The 17,895-nt window shown below is 34.5% G+C and overlaps 3 protein-coding genes and 2 non-coding genes across 5 annotated transcripts; 1 reads left to right on the top strand and 4 right to left on the bottom strand.

The window, feature by feature from the left end:
* The first annotated feature begins 4,204 nt into the window (after positions 1 to 4,204).
* On the top strand, positions 4,205 to 6,387 carry PYL8 (abscisic acid receptor PYL8-like). The gene is made up of 3 exons (NM_001297628.1): positions 4,205 to 4,354; positions 5,034 to 5,249; positions 6,022 to 6,387. Exons 1-3 carry the CDS (start codon positions 4,256 to 4,258, stop codon positions 6,265 to 6,267), a joined length of 561 nt encoding a protein of 186 aa, NP_001284557.1. The 5' UTR covers positions 4,205 to 4,255; the 3' UTR covers positions 6,268 to 6,387.
* A 2,312-nt stretch (positions 6,388 to 8,699) lies between these two features.
* LOC107062042 (pentatricopeptide repeat-containing protein At4g01030, mitochondrial) lies at positions 8,700 to 17,707 on the bottom strand. The gene is made up of 2 exons (XM_015312252.1): positions 17,594 to 17,707; positions 8,700 to 12,665 (listed from the first exon to the last, which is right to left on the bottom strand). The coding sequence occupies exon 2, from the start codon at positions 11,746 to 11,748 to the stop codon at positions 8,950 to 8,952; it is 2,799 nt and encodes a 932-aa protein (XP_015167738.1). The 5' UTR covers positions 11,749 to 12,665; positions 17,594 to 17,707; the 3' UTR covers positions 8,700 to 8,949.
* On the bottom strand, positions 12,853 to 12,923 carry MIR477B (microRNA MIR477b). Its single transcript, NR_127277.1, has one exon. It is a non-coding gene; the product is annotated as a microRNA MIR477b (primary transcript).
* On the bottom strand, positions 12,987 to 13,054 carry MIR477A (microRNA MIR477a). Its single transcript, NR_127276.1, has one exon. It is a non-coding gene; the product is annotated as a microRNA MIR477a (primary transcript).
* On the bottom strand, positions 15,359 to 17,600 carry LOC102603999 (protein ROOT PRIMORDIUM DEFECTIVE 1). Its single transcript, XM_006339627.2, has one exon. It carries the CDS (start codon positions 17,434 to 17,436, stop codon positions 15,778 to 15,780), a length of 1,659 nt encoding a protein of 552 aa, XP_006339689.1. The 5' UTR covers positions 17,437 to 17,600; the 3' UTR covers positions 15,359 to 15,777.
* Positions 17,708 to 17,895: the final 188 nt, after the last annotated feature.

Below are 17,895 nucleotides of genomic sequence, written 5' to 3'. Positions count from 1 at the left end.
TTATAATTTATTTTAATAATTATAGAAAAAATATAATTTTTTAAAAAGTGGGCTAGCCCGGCAAGCCTGTAGCCCACGTACTTGTGGGCTGGGCCGACCATTTTCTGGCCCACACTAAAAATGGGCTAGCCCGGCCTGACCCGTAAAATGTCAAAGCCTGTATGGGTTAGCCCGGATGGGGTGGGCTAGCCCATATTGACAGCTCTAGTCAAATTAATTAATGTCAGTATAATCCCCTAATTTTTCCCTCTTTTTGGTTCACTTTGTATTAGACAAAAACACATCCTAGATTATTATTTCTAACAGGACAACGTTATTTTTAGGAGAGATTTAGTACTTCATAGTTTACTAGAACTATACAAAGAGGAAATACAGAAAAGGAAAACATTAAAAAGGAAGAGAATCAATCAAAATTATCTACTTAATATATGGAGACTAATTAATAAAGGAACCATTGATAAGTTGAACATTTGTCAACTATTTTCGCAACAAAATAGTAATGACAAAGACATTCTTGTGTTGATTTATCAAATTTATCGTTTGATATTTGATTAATTCAGATTCATATAAAAAAAATTATTTTTCAATGGTAAAATAGTGTCTACTGAAAACTGCTTTGGCTAAAACGTTATATCTCATGCTAAGGTCACGCTTAGAAAATCACTTAGTGGGGCTCCCAAAAATACTAAAAAATGTTAGGTATGTGAGTAGGTGATATAGTAGGAGGGCGCAATTAATATTGGAGCCAATACAAGATGTTAATAAAGTCTATAATTCCTAAGGAACCATACAAACATTTTAAAAACTAGTAAACAACTTTTCATATGTTGCAATCGAAAAACAAATTAACAACCCCCCCCCCCCACCATCCACCACTCCAAAAAAAATAAACCCCCCCCCCCCCCCCAAACCCGACCCTCCTTTGAGATGGATATATACAATAAAATTTGCTTAAATCCTACAAAAAATTGAGAAGAATTAATAAATTTTAAATTTTAATTCCGCGTAAAAAGAATACTCAAAATAGAATATAATTAGTACCTAAAGAAGGGTCAGAATATGAACTGTGTATCTTGTGTGCTTTGATGTTTTTGGTACATCAAATATGTGGTGTTCCCAATCTCTACTGCTGAATTCTTATCTTCACTCTCAATTTTTGTCCTTTTGAGCTTGTTGTCTCCTCAAATTTGGCTTATTTTATTTCTACTTTTGAGAATGCATTTTACCAATACTCCCTCCGTTTCTAATTACTTGTCCATTTTTCTTTTTATAGTTGTCCCTAATTACTTGTCCATTTTGACAAATCAAGAAAGAACAATTTTTTTTTACCTATTATACCCTCAATTAAATGATTAATTACTTTGAAAAATATAGAACTTTTCATTCACTTCATAATTAATAGGGGTAAAATGATAAACTCACTATGTCATTAATTGTTTTCTTAATTGGTGTGTCAATTCAAAAGTAGACAAATAATTAGGGACAGAAGGAGTATTAATTAGGCCATGTTTGGATATAAATGCATCAATTTCGACATTTCACATTGTTATCCAGAACATCCCAGAAGGATAGATGAGAGGAGACGTTTGTCCATATATTTGTTTTTCCTTTGCTTTCTAACTTTTTTTTTTCTTCCTTTTTTTAAAAAAAGAAAAAATATTTAGTTATACATTGGTTGAAGAGTTTTGACCTTTTCCAAATACTACTTCAATTTTCATTTACCCCTTTTCAACTTAACTTTACATATATATATATATATATTTTGAAAAGAAATATTACATTTTTATGTCCAAACATTTTGTACATGACTGAAAGTCGACATGTAATATATATATATTAGACTTTAAACACTTTAAATGAATTTTTTTATTTCGCATTTTATCGGCTTAGGATCTCCAATGTTAGATTCGTCAAAAATACATTTTTGACGTGAGTGATTAAATTGTTACGTGAATAGTAACTTAAAAAAATAGTAGTATTTAATATGAAATCTTAAATCAAATTATGGTGATTACATTGATGTTCTTGAAATTGTATGATTAAATGATCCAAGAATATTAGGTCACTGGAATATTCTGAATTCCTCAAAAACTAAGTTGATTGTGGAGGAATATGGATAGTGGGACAGTCGAAAAAACCAATTTATTTTTTTAACTTATCATCTGCAGTTGTTATAATTCCAAAAAAAAAAAACAAAAAAAACAAAACAAATGATGTTGCATTATAATGGCCACTCTTTTATACTGTCTACAAGTGGGACACATAGCAAACCTTCTAGCAACAACTACTTTATCATATTCTCCTAATTTATCTAATTGAACTTTTCAGTTAGTTTCGTAATTTAGATCATAGTATCTTTTAGGAGTATATTGCAAAAGCAGTTCACTGGTCAAAATATCATTGATTAAATTAAAAAGCTATACAAAATTATTCGACCTTTGAAAGTTCAAACAATTCCCAATGCTAGCTATTTCTATACTCTATGTATATTTTTTCTAATTTATTTTTTGTGTATTGATATGAATAAAGGATAAAATAGTAAATTTGATCAATTTATTAATGATTTCTTATTCACGATGTAAAATACTAATTTCCCATCACGGAGTATTTTTCAAATACATATTTAATACTCCTATTTGTTTTATCTATGTTTGAGTCCTATTTATTTGACAAAAAAAATATTCATAAAAGTATATTTTCAGTTTAAAATTTTATTTATTTATGAATGATTTTAAAATATTATTATGTCTTTTTGTATTTCTTTTAACTCCGTATAAAGTACAAATTTCTGTAGAAAAGAAAGGATTGAGATGACTAGAACAATTTCAACAATAATTTTCATTTTTTAACTTAAAAAGGGATTAGCTATTTTGAGATAAGTTAGTTTATTTTTGTACAATAATGGGAACACATAAAGTGGGGCCCGCCAATTGACTCTCAAATAGTTTTGGGCTTCCAATGGGCTGTTATTGGTGGGTTTGTCGGTGGAGTATGATAATGATAGCTTACACAAAGATTAATCGAGTTTTGATGGAATGGTAAATATTCATTTATTCTTAATCAAAACGTCTCGAGTTTCAATCCCTTTGGATACAAAGTTGCCTTTGTTAGGAAATACTTTATCCAATATGAAACTTTTTAATGCAAATTCAAATTTAATCGAACTTTAATATGAATACGAAACACGGTGAAAAACAAAAAAAAAGATAGCTCCCATAAAGATCTCTCTCCTCTCTTTGATAGACTTAGGGTCCGTTGGCCATGCGATATGATATCATGATATGAAATCATGAGATGAAATTAAAGTTTTATTTGGATATGTGATATGAAATTTTTGTGTTGTATATTTTCTTATAAACCTAAAAAATCTCATAAGTTGTAAAACTATTAAAATAGCCCAATTGTTTATTCAATCTTATCAAATAACAAAAATTTCTAAAAATCGCATAATAAATTATTACAAAAGCTATTTGTTCTCCACTTAAGTAATTGTTTCATATAACTTTAATTTAATAAAAAAAATTAGAACATAAATTGTAGTGTACTAGTCTTTAATATAATCCTCCCACATAGTACAGACAATTTCCTCACGTTGAACTTGCATTTCTCGATCATGTGACCGAGAAAACGAACCAACATTGCTACTTTGAGCCATTTATTGGATAATATCATCGGCAACTATATTTTCATGCTCATAGACCATAAATATTTCATCACTTTAACAATCGGTTGGTGTGAGTTAAAGTGACTATATGTTGGTAAGAATAATAAATTTTATGTTGGTGAGAATAATAAATTTTAAAAAGTAATGATGTGATTTTAAATTTTATTTATATATGAAATAAATGGTTAGTAGATATAAATGTGAGATTGTTTTAACAAAATATAAACTCGTGAATCAATTTTTGTATTAAAATATCTCAAATCATGATATGAAATTAGCATATAATTCCATATAATGATTTTTGGAGAATATGAAATCACATTTCATGATATGAAATCAGCAATGATATGAAATCAGCATAAAATTGCATATCCAAACGCTGATTTTATCTCACGATATCATATCGTGATATGGTATCGCATGGTCAAACGCCTACTTAAAAGTCGAGACTCATCACATAACCAAGGAACCAACCAACCACCACCAATTCTCAATCTCTCAAATCTCTATTTTTTATTTATAGAGAACTTTTCTAAGTTGGGTTAAAAAGTTGGAAATTTTGAAGTGTTTGAATTATAATTGTTGAAGGAAATGGAAGCTCAGTTTATTGAAAGATACCATAGTCATCAGCCTAGTGAAAATCAGTGTTCATCATCTCTTGTTAAACACATCAAAGCACCAGTTGATATTGTAAAGATCATATCTTTTTTAGAATTATTCTCTTGATTTGGGAATATTTTTATTTTGTGGGGTTGGGGGTTCTTGAGGATTTCTCTTATTTATTTCTAGTTATAGGATATTGGGTTTGTATAAGATGATATCTTTTTGTTCTATCTTTTCCTTATTTGTTGAGATACTAATATTTTGGTTCCGTGTGTGTTTATTTGTGGAAAGTAATGTTTGTTTGGTAAGTTTTCTTTAAAAGTTTTTTTTTTTTTTTTGGATTTCTTAGCTAACTATTGGTGACTATGAAATTTTGATCAGATTTTCGAAGTCTCGTAATTCCATATTCAAATATTTTTCAAGTTCCCAAATCTGGATAGGATTTGTGGGACTTCCAATCAGAGAAATCTATGGACAAACGGTAGCTTATCGAAATTCTTTCTTGGTTGAGGCAATTATTCTGTAAAAAACAACTGAAGAAACAGTTACAATATATGTTTTTGACGTGGATAGATATCCTTCCTCAATTTACCGTAAGATAGCCTTTTAAAATATTTGGGGGATTCCAAGATTGTATGGATGCATGATATATTGAATTTTATTATCATTTTGTTAGGTTTTTTTTTTCTTGTTAATCTGATATTTGCTGTTTTTTTTGTTTATTTTGCATTTGAGTTCTAACATCTGATTGTTGATCTTGTTGTAGGTTTGGTCACTAGTGAGGAGATTTGATCAGCCTCAGAAGTATAAGCCATTTATTAGCAGGTGTACTGTGAAGGGTGATCTTACAATTGGTAGTGTTAGAGAGGTGAATGTCAAGTCTGGTCTTCCAGCCACCACTAGCACTGAAAGATTGGAACTTCTTGATGATGAGGAGCACATCCTTGGCATCAGAATCGTTGGTGGTGATCACAGGCTAAAGGTATGAGTTTCTTCTAGAAGCACAATCCCTTAAATATGATGAAGGTGAAGATTAGCTAAATTTCAGTTACATTTTAGAAGCATCCTACAGTAAAACAGTGTCCTGATGTCTATATAAGAGCATGTATATGGATTAAGAAGGTTTAGTTTGAGGGGTGGCTCTTTAAGTAGGGGGAAAAAGAGTGTTGTTTATACCACTTCGGACTTTTCACTTGTTTTATAAACATTAACATGATCTTTAAACACCATGTTAGGGGTAAGGTCTACAATCTACGTACATACTACCCTCTCCAGGCCCCACTTGTGAGATTACACGGGATATGTTACGTTGTTGTTATTGACTTATTGTTGTAGTAACTTGTTACATGATCGTAAAATTTGTTCATATCAATGTTAAGTTAGAAAGTTAAGATATCAAATGAATTGGCATTAGATGTTTTATCTTCTATGATATCTATTCTAGGTTCTGATGATTACTCTTGAGCGGTTTTAACAATTACTGCTTTTAGACAAGTATGCTGATAAAGGATTATACACACATCTACCAATTAATTGATGGAGTCATTAAGCTAATTTCTGTGGTTGTGTTTGGCTGTAGTGCCAAGGTTCTGTAGTGTTTGGTAACTTGCATTCACCTTTGCTTATTTTAAGCTTGTTACATTTGCAAAATCTTCAGGAGTCTTTTCTTAACTAAGCTACTTCCTATATCTGTCTTTATACTAAAGCATCTAGCATGTCTAACCTGGTGTTATACTTTTATCAACTTTTTGCAGAACTATTCTTCGGTTATTACAGTTCATCCGAAGACACTTGATGGTAGACCGGGGACACTGGTGATTGAGTCATTTGTAGTGGATGTGCCTGAAGGGAACACTAAAGAGGAGACTTGCTACTTTGTGAGGGCCTTAATTAATTGCAATCTGAAATCACTAGCTGATGTATCTGAGAGAATGGCTATGCAGGGAGGTGTTCTACCCGTCAGTGTGAACTGGTCTTCTAGTAACCAGATCGAGACATGAAATCTTTGGGGCTATGCATAGATTTGCAAGAAGCTAGGCTTCAGCCTCTTTGAAATTTGCTTCTGCTTGTAATCTGTCTAGACTTTTATGCATCAACAGGGCGTGTATGGTGTATCCTGTTATCATGCAAGTTTTATTTATGGAGGTTTTGTTTTCTTTTACTATCTTGCGGTTCTCATGATGGTGTTTGAGGGTCTTTTCATATTCTGTAAATACTTCTGTAAGGTAGTGCTGATCAGCGACTTGTTTTGAGCTGGTAGATGCAACTTTTAGCTTGCGAAAATTATGGGCGGAATATTTGCAGCTTGTTTCCAGAGCTTTGTATATATAAAAGTTGTAGAACTCTTATCTGGACTAGAGTAAAGAAGAGTGATTTTCCTTTATTATTATCTCATGTTTGCTTTTGCTCGCTGTTATACCATACTTGTGTTAGAAACTAAGAATATGGTTCAACCAGGTTTCATCTCCAAATTTTGTGCTGATATTGAGACTGCTCAACCTCAGAATGTAATTCGCGTGTAGGTAGTGCTGTCTGTTGTCTGGTCAACTCTTATCTTTTCACTGAATTTGCTTCACGTGAGTCTTTCATGCTCGTTAAATAGAGAAAAAAGATACATGTATCTGAATCAGATAATTACACTCGCATATCAAGTATACAAAAAGGCATAACCAGAGTCCATGTCACATATTTATATCGTCTGAGATTGTGTGAAGTTAGGACTACATATCATTTGAATTTGATAGTCACTACTTTCCACTCTACTGCCAACTTATGTCCAATCTCAGAAAGGGGTGTCTTCACGCAATTGAGCTTAAGGATTTAAGCTGAGTTTTGACTATGATTGGATTAATTAGGTGTTGACGTGTTGAGGATGATAAAACTTTATGAAATGTTGTTGGGAGTGAAACATTAGGGAGGACTTTTCTGCCCTTTCTTACAGGGAATAGCAATAGAGGAAATTTGGAACACTTCATTAAAAAGAGTGGTTATCAGTCATTTTTTCATCTCTTATCTTGTTCCTATGATCCTATCTATAGCACACAGTTGTCAAATTTGCATAGGCTGTCTTCCTTTTCATTAGTAAATTATGGATAATTTGATACTGGTGTATGAAAAAGGTAACAGTATCTTCATCAGCAAGAAGATAGTTGGTGACTATTGTGTTCTGACTTAAATGGAGCACAATGGAGAGCAAGGATTCAAATGGGCATATGGATAATTTTTTTGATAACTCGTGGAATTAGAACATGAGATCTCATAGTTCTCAATCCACTTCATGACCATAAGGCTACACACTCACAACCTTGGGTGCAAAGCTCCAATAATCATTGGCTCCTATATTAGATGGAATGGGGACTAGAAATGAAGCTTAAGGTTTATAGGTTGCTCAAATGCAAAAGGTCAAACAGTCGATTTTCAATAGGTAATTGGGATTGCCATAAGACATTCTCTATAAGCGAAGGTGTGCTACCTGCATTAGTATTTTAACATGAGTTGTTGATGATTAATATCATAAGTTGAAAATATCATACTTGAAGAAGGTAAATGATTGACCAAAGGGTGGCTGTAACTGTTATCATCTATGTTTATCACACTTCCCTTTGACAAAAAGATATGCTAGTAAGTAAGAAAGAAATAATCTGTGAATGAAGAAAATCAAACCAATATAACATGCAGCTGCATTTTGATTGAGGGTGCAAAGCTTCCAAGAAAGTGAATCATCCTAATTTCTTTCCTGAAGAGGAATCAAGGGAATCGTTCTGGGTTCATAACGATGAATGGCTAATACACAGTTTTACTGTTAAATAGACCGCGTTATGAGTACATTAATTTCCCCCTTCTCCTTTGAGATCTCTTAGTAGTGCTATGATTAAGTAACCTGTCTTCTTACCCTTTCTATTGTTAACACTTTTCAATAGAGTTAGAACTGTGAGATATTGTTCCTCTCCTTTTGTGCCAGATAGCTACAAGCTGCAACTTTTCAGTTGACCTTTAGAGATAAATTGAAGAACAATTGGTAATTGATGAACTCGTTTCAAAGAGTTCCATACAAAAATGATAGCTATTTTTTTATAATAGTCTTTCCAGGAAAATGCAAATATATAGAGAAAAGGAAAGAAACACTAATATGAACATAAAGAAAAATTCAGCAAGAGTTCTTAACTCTCCCCTCTCTTCCTTGTAACCAAACATGGTGTGAAGAAAATAAATCCGAAAAGTCATTTCTCATAAACAGACTGAACGTTTTGCTCAACTTTGCCTCTAAACAGTTTTGATGTTTGCTAATTGCTACGAAGCAAGGGTTGTCATGAGACTGGTATAGTTTGATAGTCTAGAGACTTACTGTTTACTAAGATCTATTGATAAATTAGATGCTACAGTATTGCTAGTAAATGAGTGCAGAACAAAATATGGATAAATAACATGGGAATCATCATACTATAACAATTATGTACTCACTCTAAATAGAACTACAGAATCGTTTCTTTTTGCAATAGAGAGATCAAGCTCTCCGGCTAGGAGATATTATAACACTTAAACTGATTACAAGTATCACTGTATTCACGACATTTGTCCAATACCTATGAAGTTCATATTAACAAAAAAGAATTACATTTACAAAAGTGGTGCAACACAGCATTTGTTTTCTGTTATAGGAGAATAAGATGTTCTGCATACCTCTACCAGAAGTCACAGCAAGAACACTTACCATCCCTAAAATGGTGAAAGCGGACACCATCTTTTAGGAAAATCTCTTGCCTTCTCAGCAACGACATATATTTTGCAACTGTATGACAGTCTGAACATATTCTAGTGTTGTTGATCACTCTAATAGGTGCAGGACTTGTGGTCCTGATCAATCCATATGTAATTGCCAGTTTCTCTGTGTGACCAAGCAGCGCCTTTTCTTTCTCTACTTCAGAAATGTTCTGAACAACACATTTAGTATCAGGTTTATATCCCAACTTTTTCATCTCAGAAATTAACTTGTACAACTCAAAGAATATCTCTCCTTCTTCTGGATGAGTTTTTCCTGCTGTAGAGAAGATGTGAATCCTCTGATCGACTTTTAGCCAACTCCATACTGGTCCGATTTTCACTCCCATAGCCTCCATCTTGTCTCTGATACGGTCAACATCCTTCCATCTGTTTGAAAGTGCATAGAGGTTCATCATTAAGGCATAGTTAGCTGCATTATATGGTTCTAACTTGAAAAGGTGTTCAGCTGCAATCTCTCCAAGCTCAACGTTTCCATGTATCCGGCATGATGTAAGAAGAGCACCCCAAACAGCTGCATTTGGCTCCATTGGCATTGACTGAATAAAATCTGATGCTTCATCAAGGTAACCGACTCTTCCCAGAAGATCAACCATGCATGAATAATGCTCAATTGTGGGGATAACTCCAAAATCTGTCTTCATATGATCAAAGTATTTCCAGCCTTTATCAAGAAAACCAGAATGTTTACAACTAGATAGAAGAGCTATAAATGTTATGGCATCTGGTTGGATGTTTACTTCTCTCATCCTATCAAAGAGTGAAATTGCCTCTGTACCTAAGCCGTATATAGCAAATCCGGTTATCATGGAATTCCAGGAAGCTAAAGTTTTGTCCTCAAGGTTTTGGAAAACCTTCTGGGCATTTTCTAAGTTCCCACACTTACTGTACATGTCTATGAGAGCCGTAGATACGTACACATCATCTATAAAATCGTTTCGTATACACAGGCAATGTATCTCTTTCCCAATGTGTAACAAAGAGAGACCTGCACATGCTTGAAGTAAGCTTGCAACAGTAACTGAGTTGACTTTGATACCTTCATCCTGCATCTGCGTTAAAAACTCAAATGCTTCTCTGAAGTATCCTTGCTGTGAACAACCCGATACTAAAGAGGTCCATGAAATGACGTTAGGAGACATGCCAGAACTCTTGATCCTTCTAATCATACCCAAAGCTTCCTTGATACAGTTAGATGTTGAATAACCAGAAACCATGCTATTGTATGTCACTATATCTGGTTTAATCCCTTCTTCCTTCATCTGATCCAAAAGATCACCAGCTTTTTCAAAATTTCCTTTGCAGGAATAACCCGAAATTAATGAATTCCAAGCACAAACGTTTCTGTTTGTCATACAATCAAAAACAGCTTGAGCAGATTGCAAATCATCATTCTTCACATACATGTCTACTAGTGAAGTTGCAATATGCAGGTCATAGTCAAATCCATTTCTTAAAACATGGCAATGAATCTCCTTCCCAATTCTCAAATATCCTAATTCACTCACTGCTTGAAGAGCACTAGTTATAGAGTTGCGATTTGGCTGATAACCAGCACTCTGCATTCTCCTCACAATTGCCAAAACTTCTCGATAAGATCCATGAAGAAAATGACCAGATAAAAGGCTGTTCCAGGTTATTATGTCCGGTTTTATGTTGCAAGTTTTCATTTCATGAAATAGCTCCCACGCATCATCAAGATAACCAAGTGCAGTATACCCCGATATAATACTGTTCCAACAAGGAAGATTACGATTGTCTGTTGAATCAAAAACTACTCTAGCAAGTTTGATATTGTCATTTTTCACATACATGTTGATCAGTGCAGTACGTATGAGTATATTCGAATCTAAGGCATATCGGATAACATACCCGTGAATCTGTTTTCCTTCATCAAGAGCTCCCAATTTCCCACAGGCTTGCAAAACTTTGGAAATGGTTAAACTATTGGCCTTCACAAGTAACGCCTGCATGTCGCGAAACATTTGTAGACCTTCTGCCCATTTTTCATTCCTCAAATTAACCAGAATGGCTTCATTCCACAATAAAGAGTCATGCATTGATGTTTCTTTAAAGACCTTATTAGCACTCTCAGTCCCACAACACCTCCCATAAAAATTCATCAGTGCACATTTTGTATAGACATCTAAATCAAAACCCCTCTTGATCAGACAAGCATGGACTTCCAATCCTAACCACATATCTCTTAACTTTGAACAGATTTTCAAAACAAAAGCTAGAATTTCAGTGTTAAAGTTCACTCCTTTGCTATGCAATTCACTGAAAACTTCAAGAATTTCACATGGGGTTCCTCCAAAATATGTATATTCTTCAAGGAAAGAATTCCAATACAAATAATTCTCTGCAAACCCCACAAAGAATAACACTGCAGCTGATTGAAAATCACCAAATTCCAAGTAACCTGAGATAAAATACTGCATATTTTTCTTTGTATCCCAGTCATTAGACAATTTTATCATCTTGGCATGCATAGCTCTTACTGAATTTAGTGAGTTGAACTTCTTTTCATAATCAAATTGCAATGAAGAAAGTGATTCAAGAGAGGTTGAGGGTGAAGATTCAGAAAGTGTTTCTGCTGCATTTACAAGGCCAAAATTTGTGGAATAGCATCTTGGTTGCTTTTGGGTGAGTGACTGATGAGAAGAAATGAAGTGGTACAATGGAGTAGCAGCAGCCTCCATGGTGAATTTTGAGCTTGAAGAAAATTATGGCATCTAAGGTTAGTTGATTATGGAAAAATGACAGTTTAACGAATAGGATTTGGAGGGGCTCTAACAAAAACTACTAGAAGGAAAAAAAAAACAGAGGGAAATAAATTCTTATGATAGAAAATCAAGAATCTACTTTAATGGATAAGGTTATCTAGTGTGTACTTTTTAGATAATTGTAAATGAAAAATATAAAGTGGACTCTCCATACCCTAAAAGGATTTATTTTTTCTTTTGTTTCCTGGAGGATCTTCCAAAGGAAATAACAAAAGCAAAAAAAAAAAAGAATGGGCAAAATCAATGAAAGTTTTATTTCGGATGAGGTGCATCAACAACAATAAGATACTCATTGAAATTCCACTGGAGTCTGGTTAGAGTTGAGTGTACGCAGACCTCTCCGAAGTAGAAAAAAGACATATAGAAGAGGTGCATGATTTATTTTTTTATTCCTCTAGAAAATCATTAGCCAACTACATCTCAATTCCAAATCTAGTTATTTAATTATTTGAATTTTCTGTATGTGTTCGATTCTATTGGAGCCAATTTGTCTTCCAAAACCAAATCTTTATGCAATGCCTCCTCATTATGAAACACATTACAATTCTGTGGAGATGTTGAATAGCTACCACCAGAGAGAAGAGATCAACATACACCAAGGAAGAAGGAATACGACCAGCCACTTCCGACTCTAAAGGCAGATTCAGGATTTAAAGTCAGCGAATCACTTGCAAAGGCAGTTAGTGCAGACAAAATTACATCTGCTCCAGCTTTACTCAGTTAAGCCTTAAGATAAAAAAATTCAGGGTTAAAACTAGATCCTCATTCCTCTCTCTCTTGATCGTGATCGTAGAGCACTTTTCCGCCAATTGTACAGCGTTGATCCACCTTAACTGCATAGGAATCAGAAGGCAAAAGAAAAGAGGTGAATTTCACAGTCAAATATTACTGTAACTAATAGATATTTAATAAATTTCTTAATACATATATAAGGCTATTAGGTTCACGTGAGCCCTGAAGAAGAACAGTTTCTTTGTTGAGTCATAATTCTGCAATTATATATATCATGGCAGAATTTATTCACTCTCACTCGAAAGACCTCTAGCATTAGCACAAAAGGCATTTTAAGCCAGAAGCCTTTGAGGGAGAGTGAAAAAAGACTGTCCTGTGAACTGTGAAGAGCAACATAAGTTGTTAAACAAGACACTTGTTATTGGCTCTCCCTGCTAGAGCTTCTTTCCCAACATATAAGCATGCAGGAGAGAAGCCCTTGAGGGAGAGGCAGCAATAAGGGCCCTGAAGAATCTTTAATTAAATGTGTTTTGATTGACAAATTGAGTGATTTAGAGCAGCCTATTTATAGGCAAAAATAAATACTCTTGTTACAGAATAGAAAAAGGGAATTTAGTGGGACCTTGATATCTTGGCTCTTGATATATATGAGTGGCAAAACCAGCTTCTTTTGATTCATAACAGAGACTCATTATAATCTTTGTGTCCATCTGAAGACACAAGTCAACCCCTCGTGATTAAAGAATAAAAGCATCTCATTATCTTCTCTATTTGACCTATTGCCATACGAATATTTCTTGCTATCTTCTTTATCTCAATAATTCTCATTTCAAAACACAATATTCCAATACTTGTACAATTATGGATAAACCTCAACATCTCCATAACACTACAAGAGCCAGTGAGCATACCGGGTAGAAGTATCATTTCCCCTATATGCAGAAAAACGAATTCCCAGCCTTGTTACATCAATTTAGGATGCGTGTAAATATTAAGTGAAGGGTGTGGTGGGATGAACGGAATCCCTCTACCTTTAATTAGAAGTTTTGAGTTTTAGCACTGGAAAAGGGGAGAGTTTCCCCCTTTAATGAATTCCGAGTACTGAATGATTAAACCAACAAAAGTACTGTATGCAGTATGTGTTTTTCCTAAGTTTTACTGTAGCGTATCCAAAAAACACCCACTCTAAACATACCCTTTCAAGTGCATAAAGGGAAATGAAGAATCTATGGAATATAGATTTCCAGTTAACTTTAACCAGCAATTACGCCGCGTCCCCTGAATTGGCCTATAGCTGAAAGTAACTGATCTAATTTTAAAATCAACAGATAGTGCAGAAGGTGGCATGGACTTAAGAAAATTGGATCATAAATATTCTTTTCTAGACAAAGTTGAACATTATATGCAAATATTGTTCGTTTCTATAGGAAAATACATGTAGTGTTTACACCAAGCCAATAAATGTAAAATATAACTCTCGCATATACACTTTTTAATACTTAATCATGATTAAGTGATATGTATTTTCACTTTGATTTATTATTTCTTAAAGTTATTATTTAGTTAAATGTAAACATCTGATGCACGTAAGTTATCCATTGCTTGACGTGGATCACCTTCTACTTGAATCTTGCTTTGTTAAATAATTGTACGATAATCACTGTTAAAGATCAAGTAAATCACTAAATTAATGATCTTCTTTGTTTGGAACCAAAAAAACAAAGTATGAGGTCCCCATATTAATTCCCACAAACAACTAGGTTGCTAGGTTTTATGTTGAAAAGTGGACACATGTTAAGTGTGATAATAAAGAATGATCCAATCGAAGATACGGTTTTGCTTTTTTGATCAGAGTAATATAATAGTAACAGATGCTAAATATTCATGACAATACAGTGGTTGTAACAGTTTTGGATACTGTGGTGAAGTTGCTCAAGAATACAACAACATACCTAGTGAAATCAGGTCTGGGGAGGGTAGAATGTACGCAGAGCTTACTAATACCTCATGGAGGTAGAGAGATTGTTTCCGAAAGACCCTCGGCTCAAGTACAACAAATTTCGGTATAAAGAAGGAGACAATGAAGAGAATATAGCAAATAACAAGAAAACAGTACAAAAGTCTACCAGAAGAGGAGCCAAAACAACAATAAAATCATGTGAAGTTGCTCAAGAATAATGGACTAGAAACATTGGCAGTGAGTCACAAATATCATCAGTAAGTTCCATAATTTGATTAGAAATATAAAAAAGAAAACATTGTTAAGAAGAGTATAGAGAAAACCTTGCAACATTGACTTTATACATAATTATTATAATTGATAATTCTAGAATCCATATCTTTGATATTGTCTGGAGTAGAATCCACTAATGACTAACCAGATAATGTACAAGTGGCAGATATTGCTTGGGCCTTGGGTAGAGTTGGAGATGGTGATCAAGGGAAGAAGACATTTTATTCCACAGCTATTTGCTCACAAGAACAAACACAACATTACTTCAAAGAGATGGCAAAAGAATATATGCCATCATTACTTTTTTCGATTGTATAATCAGAAAATCTATCATAGTTAATGTGCAGGCCCTCCACCCTTCCTCCCTTAAATATCAGACATGGTTGATGAAACAGGTAGTTGCTACCAGGGCCTCGACCCTTCCTCACTTAAATACTAGACTTGGTTCACAAAAGGACTCGAACTTGTAATGTGTGCCTACCAGACAACCTGCCATGTATTATCTTTGTCATTTTACCAATGTCCTAAAGCAATAGGCCATCAATTCGTAAAATGGACAGCTGAGCTAAGCAAGGTTTTTAAAGACTAGCTAAATGCTTATATATTTTGAATTACAACACAAAAGATCACAGTCAATAATCCATGAACACCATGTTGTATTATGTAAAGCTACACTTTACAATAAGGCAAACGATCTAACATATAAAGCTTTTGTGTCTCAATTAGTACAGAACTAAGAATTCACATGCCACTTCCAGCAGAAGCTTATATGACCTGTGTAATGTAAAAGATATTTAACTTACGACAACATCGAACCATAAATCTGATGCAAAGATGCTAAGCCAAGGCCTGTTCAGAGAAAAGAATGTGTAGCCAGGGTGTCAAAAGAATGGAAGAACCTTTTACCCTGGGGACTTCAAACCTTGTGAGAGTGTAATAGGCTAATGCATGAAATAAACTCAAGCACAAACTTATATTTATCACCAGCGTTCACGAGGCCGGCCATCTGGAAAAACAGGGTCCAGAACCTTGTTTTCCTTCTTCATTGCACCATTAACTTGTGTAGTCAGTTTGCCCTCTTCAAGGTTAACGGTACCTTCATCATCACTGAAGTCTGGAGGTATATCATCACCATCATCACTCCAGTCATCATCATCATCTTCATCATCTTCATCTAATCCATCACTCCCTAAGTTATCAATGTCGGACCAATCTTCACCTTCCTCAGCATCAGTTCCATATTTGGACTCAGTTTTTTCTGTTTCATCAGAATCAGTTTGTGGAGTGATTCTCCGGGATCTTGAAATGGAAACAAGGGAGCGAAGCTTTTCCTTGATGAGCAATAACCTGTTCTTTTCTATCAAGTGTGAATCCTGATAAGCTTCACGGAGAAAAACTGAGTCTCGCTCCCCCTTCAAAGAGACATAGAACATATCAGGATGCCTTATCAGCATGCCTCTTAGCTGTTGTGAGAATCTAAATTCTTCCCTAAAATGAGTAAGGTGATCAACAAGAGTCCTTTTCTCAACTGTGAGGCTCAGAAGTTCATGAACCACAGCACATGCGTGTTTTTCTTTGTCCGGAGTACCAGGCCTTATTTCAGAAAAATCCTCGTAAGGAGAAATGTAAGGCATATCTCTAAACTGACTAATCTTTCTCATCTCACCTTTTGAAAGTTTAAGACCCTTAGGCAACTTCACCCTATTGAACCTTGGTGGTCTATCGATGATCAAATCCTTCTCTTCCAACTCTCTTTGCCTATTCTCCTCTTCTGCAATCTGCGCAGCAGACACAGCAAGCTCAGGGTCCCAGTGAGTTAACTCCAGAGCCGGCCCTCGTCCAGTTGGAACTACCTTGAAATATTGTGGATATCGCCTGCAGATTGTATCTTGAAATTCCAACGGAAGCCCTAAGTCAGTCTTCAGATGTGCAATCTTCTCCAACAGAATCCGTTTGTCCAAAGACATCATCAATAGTTTCCTCAACTTGATAACCAACAAATCCTCCATTTCATTCCTAATCTTCATTTCTTCCAAGTAAAGCCTCTCCGCCTCAGGTGTCATTTTGAACTTAAGTGAGTAAGCCCCTTCTTCTGCAATCTCAAACACTCCAGGAAATTTCTTCAATAAACCGATAAATCTCCTTTTCTTCTCCAGACCCAATGCTCTTCTATACCTACCCAATTCACGAAGCGACATAATTCTATCAGGCTGACTCACTAGAATCTTTCTAATCTTCATAACCAATTTCAGCTTCTTATCCCTTTGAATCACATTATCAAAAGGAAGCTCTTTCCTTCTCTTCACAGTACCAGCTGCTCTAATAGAAAAATTGGGCACCTTCCTCAAATTACCTGAAGATTCATTCTTTTGTCTAAAAGATAGACTTTTGCCCCAAAATGGAGTCTTTTCTACCTGGGGTTTCCTTAAATTACATAAAGATTCATTCTTCACTCCAAAAGATAAACTTTTGCCCAAAATTTGAGTCTTTCCAAAATGCTCTGCTGATATAGCCAGATGGGTCACTGGACAAATTCTAGTTTTCTGAATAAAAGATGATTTTTGGGAAACTGAAAAGGGAAAAGCTCCATTTGGAGCAAAGGGTCTTGTTGTCGAGGAAAGAAGAAATTTGGGTTCCATGAGGAGTCCCAATTCTTGATAGAATTAGCAAAGGAACAGATTATAAAACATGAAAACAAGAAGGTTTTACGCAGAATTTAGAAAGCAAAGCTAGCAATTAGTATGTTTTACAACGCAGAATGAGAGAAAGAAAGAAAGAAGAAGGCGACACACTAACCTTCGTGGTTCGAGCAGAGTAATGAATGCTCGAGATGTTGATATGGTTAGGGTTTATCAGAAATACCAAAACCCCGAGAAGAAGATAATATCTGCATCTATCTTCTACGTGGACTTCGGGTGATGTCACTTAACTACTCCATTTCATATTAATTGTCCATCTTACTAAATCAAGAAAATGTTAATTATATTTTTTCTACTTTGTATTAATTTTTTTTTAAAGTGTTTATATTTGTTTGTAAAACTCTCAAGGAAATTTTTAAAAAGTGAATTAGTAAAATTATCTTTTTATTTATGATTTTT

Source organism: Solanum tuberosum, unplaced genomic scaffold (genome assembly GCF_000226075.1).
Source record: "Solanum tuberosum cultivar DM 1-3 516 R44 unplaced genomic scaffold, SolTub_3.0 scf00010, whole genome shotgun sequence".
Classification (NCBI taxonomy): Eukaryota; Viridiplantae; Streptophyta; class Magnoliopsida; order Solanales; family Solanaceae; genus Solanum; species Solanum tuberosum.
This window is presented reverse-complemented; position numbering and strand designations above follow the sequence as displayed.

Excerpts from the sequence above, each read along its gene's own strand:
- PYL8 (NM_001297628.1), top strand. The coding sequence starts at position 4,256 with ATGGAAGCTCAGTTTATTGAAAGATACCATAGTCATCAGCCTAGTGAA. Across the intron at positions 4,355-5,033 it reads TCAAAGCACCAGTTGATATT|GTTTGGTCACTAGTGAGGAG; the intron begins GTAAAGATCATA and ends ATCTTGTTGTAG. Across the intron at positions 5,250-6,021 it reads GTGGTGATCACAGGCTAAAG|AACTATTCTTCGGTTATTAC; the intron begins GTATGAGTTTCT and ends AACTTTTTGCAG.
- LOC107062042 (XM_015312252.1), bottom strand. The coding sequence starts at position 11,748 with ATGGAGGCTGCTGCTACTCCATTGTACCACTTCATTTCTTCTCATCAG.
- LOC102603999 (XM_006339627.2), bottom strand. The coding sequence starts at position 17,436 with ATGGAACCCAAATTTCTTCTTTCCTCGACAACAAGACCCTTTGCTCCA.